This window comes from Chrysochloris asiatica, unplaced genomic scaffold (genome assembly GCF_000296735.1).
Source record: "Chrysochloris asiatica unplaced genomic scaffold, ChrAsi1.0 scaffold00095, whole genome shotgun sequence".
NCBI lineage: Eukaryota > Metazoa > Chordata > Mammalia > Afrosoricida > Chrysochloridae > Chrysochloris > Chrysochloris asiatica.
In genome coordinates, this window is record NW_006408613.1 from 7,626,049 (window position 1) to 7,631,215 (window position 5,167).

A 5,167-nucleotide genomic window follows, 5' to 3' on the forward strand; every position below is an offset into this window, starting at 1 on the left:
TTAACAACCTGTGATATGCAGATGATACAACCTTGCTTGCTGAAAGTGAAGAGGACTTGAACCATTCTATATTAAATTTTGGAGTCCTGGTGTGGCACTTACAGGTTAAGTCAGTTTGAACCACAAGGTCAATGGCTTAAGTTCACCAATCACTCCTCAGAAACCCTATACAGGGTATCTATGGGTCGGAACCAACTTAATGGCACTTAACAACAACAATATTAAACTGTAGAAATTTGATAATGAAAGATACTTAGAAAGTTGTCTAATGTCTTTGTTATTATAATCATTAACTACCTTCAATATGCCATTTGGTCTTTTCAAATGGCATAATCTTGCTTGCAGGAAGAGAAGAGGACTTGGAATTCTTCTCGATGAAGATCAAAGCTATAGCTTTCAGTATTGATTGCACTTCAGTGTAAACAAAATGAAAATTCTCACAACAGGACAACAGTAAAAAGTCATGATAAATGGAGAACAGACTGAAGTTTTGAGAAACTTCATTTTGCTTGGGTCCACAATCAAATCTCATGGAAGCAGCAGTCAAGAAATCATAGGATGTATTGCATTCGGTAAATCTGCTGCAGCAGCATAAACACTCTTTAAGAGCAAAGATGGCACTTTGAGCACTGTGGTGCACCTGATCCATGCCGTGGTATTATCCATCACCTCATACACACATACACGGAGGCCTGGTGTGAAGCTATGGGTTAATGAGCCAGACTGCAAAGCTGTTTGAACTGTAAGTGGTTCAAACTTACCAGCTGCTCCTCAGAAACCCTATACAGGGTCACTATGGGTTGGAATTGACTTGCTGGCACTTAACAACAACAACATACACATGTGATAGGTGGGCAATAACTAAGGAAGGCAATGTTGGTGTTGTTGTTAAGTGTTGGCAAATTGGTTCTGACTCATAGTGACCTTGTATAGGACTTCCAAGGAACAGTTGTTGAGTTTAAATGGCCAACCCTGTGGTTCAAACAACCTTGCAGCCCAGTGCTTTATCCCACAGCACCACACCAAGGCTCCAAGGAAGGCAACAAAATAATCTAATTATGTTGCTGGTTAAAAATATTAAAAGTACCATGGACTGCCGGAAGAACAAATATATCTGTGTTGGCAGAAGTACACCCAAAGAGCTCCTTAGAAGCAAGGCTGATGAGACTTGTCTCTTCTACTTTGGATATATTGACAGGAAGGACAACATGTTTGGTAAAGTGAAGCTTCAGCAAAACAAAACAAAACAAAACAAAACAAAAACAGAAGACCTTCAACAAGATGGATTGGCATAGTCGTAGTGACAATGGACTCAAACATAACAAGCATTGTAAAGATGGTGCAGGACTGAGTACTATATTGTTATGTTGTGCATGGTGTTATTGGGAAAAGGAACCACCCAAATGTCACCTAGCAAAAACATCTATTTTTTTCACAAATAAAATATAAGGGCAGAGATATAAGGTCATTCTCAAAGCATTAAAGGAATCCAAATTTCTTAATTGCTGATCAGCCATGCATTTCTATATTATATCATTCAAAGCTTTAAATGTCTTGTTTGCTTTTTATTCTATGGTATGTTTTAAATATAATGTAGAAGCCAAATTATAAAAAAACCCAACTCACTGGGAGTGAATATTATATTTTTACCTTAAAATGATATTAATAAAAGTATATGTTAGACTTTGGGATTTATTCATTTATAATGGAAGGTGGGGAACCATACCAATCATTTTTTTTTGCATACAAATGGCAATTTTATAGGACTATAACTAAAACATTTAGAAAATTCTAAGTGAAATCAAAGTAAGTTACATAGGGCCTCTTATGTTCATGTTTTATCAATTGCCAAACGTGAACACATTAACTAATTTTATGGTACTTAAATGACTGTCATTTACCCAAACCAGAAAATGTCCACTGTGAAAAAAGGATAATGAAAGAGCATTGAAAAATAATTGGTTTGGGGACATCCATGAAAATTTGTTTTTGTTGATATTCTTTTTTTAAGGGAGAGTATAAGAAACATTGGAGTCCTGGTATGGCGCTGTGGGTTAATGCGACAGACTGCAAAGCCATTTGAACTGCAAAGTTGGCAGCTCAAGCTCACCAGTCATGCCTTGGGAACCCTATATAGGGTCGCTATGGGTCAGAATCGACTCGACGGCACTTAACAACAACAACAACATAGGAGACATTGTGGGACAAAAATGGTATAGCCTCATAGCCTTTTAAATTTTAGTGTTTTTAATTTCCTACCACGGAGAGTAAATAACAACTCTAACATCTACTCTTACCACCATTTTATGTGTGAAAGGACATTTTTATCTTTCAAAGGAAAAGAACAAAAATGTTATAATATTGGAATTAAAGCATTTCTTCCAAGGCAGGATATGATGATATTATTATCATAGAGCAGCAGAACTTTAACTACATACAGGCATTACAGAGGCACATATTTGTAAAGTACAACTTCAGACTACAGTGAAATCAGAGTTTAGAAATTGTGCAGATTATAACCTCAATTTTATTAGCAACCTTTTAAAGCATTAGTTGACCTAGGTCATTTTTCTTATGTAAATCCTAAATATGGCTCACTACTGACCTGCCAAGGGATAAATTGAATCTGTTTGCATTTATGTGCAAATTCCACTTGTTTTATGACTAGGACTGACCCTGTGTGTTACCAAATTATAAGGCACCTCTAGATGGTGCAATTTGAAGGATACTAAAAGGTTAATAGCCACAAAGCATCTCCATTCCTTCTTACTTAGGAAACCATTAATCAAAAATGGGTTAGACAGCAAAGATGGTTACTACCTTCAGGAGACAATACTTCAAATAAGCCAAGGTGATTTCATAGTACTAATTCAGCAGGGATTACAGTCTAACATCAACTAGTTAAAACTTTAGCTCTAAGGAGAGAGGAAAAAAGAGAAAATACAAGGCACGTGTACGCTGGAAGTTGAGAGTAAGGAATCTAAACAAGTCTGATTAACAGGTAGGTAGCAGGAAGATTCCATCCCACAGAGAGTAAAACTAGGGTAATTTGGGTTCCTGCAGTTGGTGCCTTGGAGCAAGAATCTAAAGATAAACTTTACATTCATGTAGAGACCCACATCTGTCATGGACCCAAGGTTAGATATTTACTAATTAATTGAATCCTTTAAAGAAATAATTTTTCATATAAATACAGAGATTCATTGCCTTTTCCTCCTTGATAATAAACAGAATTTCAAAAGACAAAATCTTCTCTTGAAAGAATAAATTACACCTACCTTGAATTTCATCCTTTTAAGGGAGACATAGAGTACAAATTCAACTCTATATTAATGATCACATTTGATATCAATATCAATAAGAAGCAAGCTACTTATTCCACCTACTTGAAAACTGAATGGAGAAGCCTGACTTGCTGATGAAAAAGTCACTGTCAAACTGTAGTGTCAGTGAGTTGAAGGTGCTGTGAATGTCCTCAGGAAGGGCAGAACCACTCCATTCCTTTAGCAGGATGTTGCTGTCTATTGGACCATCCCAGACCTTGAGGATATCATGAGCCATCTCAGTGTCAAAAACAATGAAATGAAGGCTGCAGACAAAGAACACAAGTTATACATTTACTTGTCAAGATGATTGTTGGTTTATCTGCTATAGAATTAGCCCCTGACTCAGGTACGACATAAAATTCTGCCCCATGCTGCACTATACCCATGATGAGTTGCAGATTGGACTGTTGTGATTCACTGGGTTTCCCACTGGCTGATCTGCAGATACAGGTCTGCCAATCAGCAGAACTTTCTTATTAGTCCATATTAATCTGGAAGCTTTACTAAAACCTGCTCAGTATCATAACAATGTAAAAGTCTCCACAGATAGACAGGTGTTGGTTGCATACAAAGTGCATGGCAGAGAATCGAACCTGGGTCTCCTACATGGAATGAAAGAATTCTACCAATGTCTCTACTTACTGCTTGTTGAGTACCTGCCAACTAGAGATGTTTAATGTACAGAAGTTCATTTAATTTTCACAAAACCCCACCAAAATGTCCCGAACTATTATCTGACAATTAAACCTGATGGCATCAAGACTCATAGAAATTATATAGCTTGTGTTAATGAGAATGCAGTCAAACTTGCTTCAGTCAGTCAGCAAAACAGACAGATCACTCGTTAAGCAACATGCTGAGCTATCTATTTAAAGAAAAAACAATTCACTTTAGCACTGTCATATCTTTCTATAATTTGAAACTTTCTAGGACACAGAAAGCAAAGATAGTTTGACATAGCTTTGATTTAAGTGCCTATGTGACCTGTTGTTCCTAAAATATCCCACTAGGTGGTAGCATCCATATCAGAAGAAAATTGCTGGTAAAGATGATGAATTTTATACCTTAAGCTTATTTTTCTACCTGTATCTGAATGGTCTGATCTAATGTTGTATCTCTTTCTATAAATTTTATTTTCAGAAGGAATATATTATTTGAAACACCAACGCAGATGGAGATATGCATTCTATAAACCTCTTTCTTTATAGCATACAAAAACACATCAATTAGATTCTCAGACATTTTACAGAACAATTTAAAAATTTCTATGCCTGAGAAAGTTAACATTTAGAGGCATAGCAGACATGTCATTCTATTTATGACAATTCAAACAGATAAAAAGTTAACTGAAATACCAAAATCTGTATTTCCTGAATGTTTTAGTTTAAAATTCTTCATTTACCTCTTATTGCACATGAATTTTGAGGAAGATGAAATCACAGTGAATGACATAAAAAAACTGCACAAACCCCAGTATTTTATTTTACATATTACATATTCAAAGAAAATATCTATCTCACCCTTCATAAAATATAAAATAAAAAGCATCATAATTTTCAAATATTAGAAATAAAATATTTTTTAAAGTAACAGACTATAGGAGACATTTGTGTACCAATAGTCATGAATGGTACCATTTTGTCTCATTTGTTTCATCTATTCCTTTTTAAAAAACTAGAATCTTAAAGATAAAACCATGTTCCCCAAGCAACCCACTAATTTGTTTTTCTCACACCCCACACTCTGAAATTGTTATGTCCTTTTCCCATTTATATCATTATAATTTTTATATGTGTATGTACATATTCATGTCCCTAAACTATAAGGAGCTCTGGTAGCGT

General features: G+C 35.5%; 1 protein-coding gene across 1 annotated transcript in view; it reads right to left on the reverse strand.

Annotated features, from left to right (window-relative positions):
- The window catches only part of CSMD1 (CUB and Sushi multiple domains 1), a 2,529,117-nt gene that overhangs the window by 561,500 nt on the left and 1,962,450 nt on the right, over positions 1-5,167 (reverse strand). Inside the window, exon 24 of the mRNA XM_006866725.1 lies at positions 3,387-3,589. Coding sequence (XP_006866787.1) covers positions 3,387-3,589 — 203 coding nt within the window. The remainder of the gene's footprint in view (positions 1-3,386; positions 3,590-5,167) is intronic.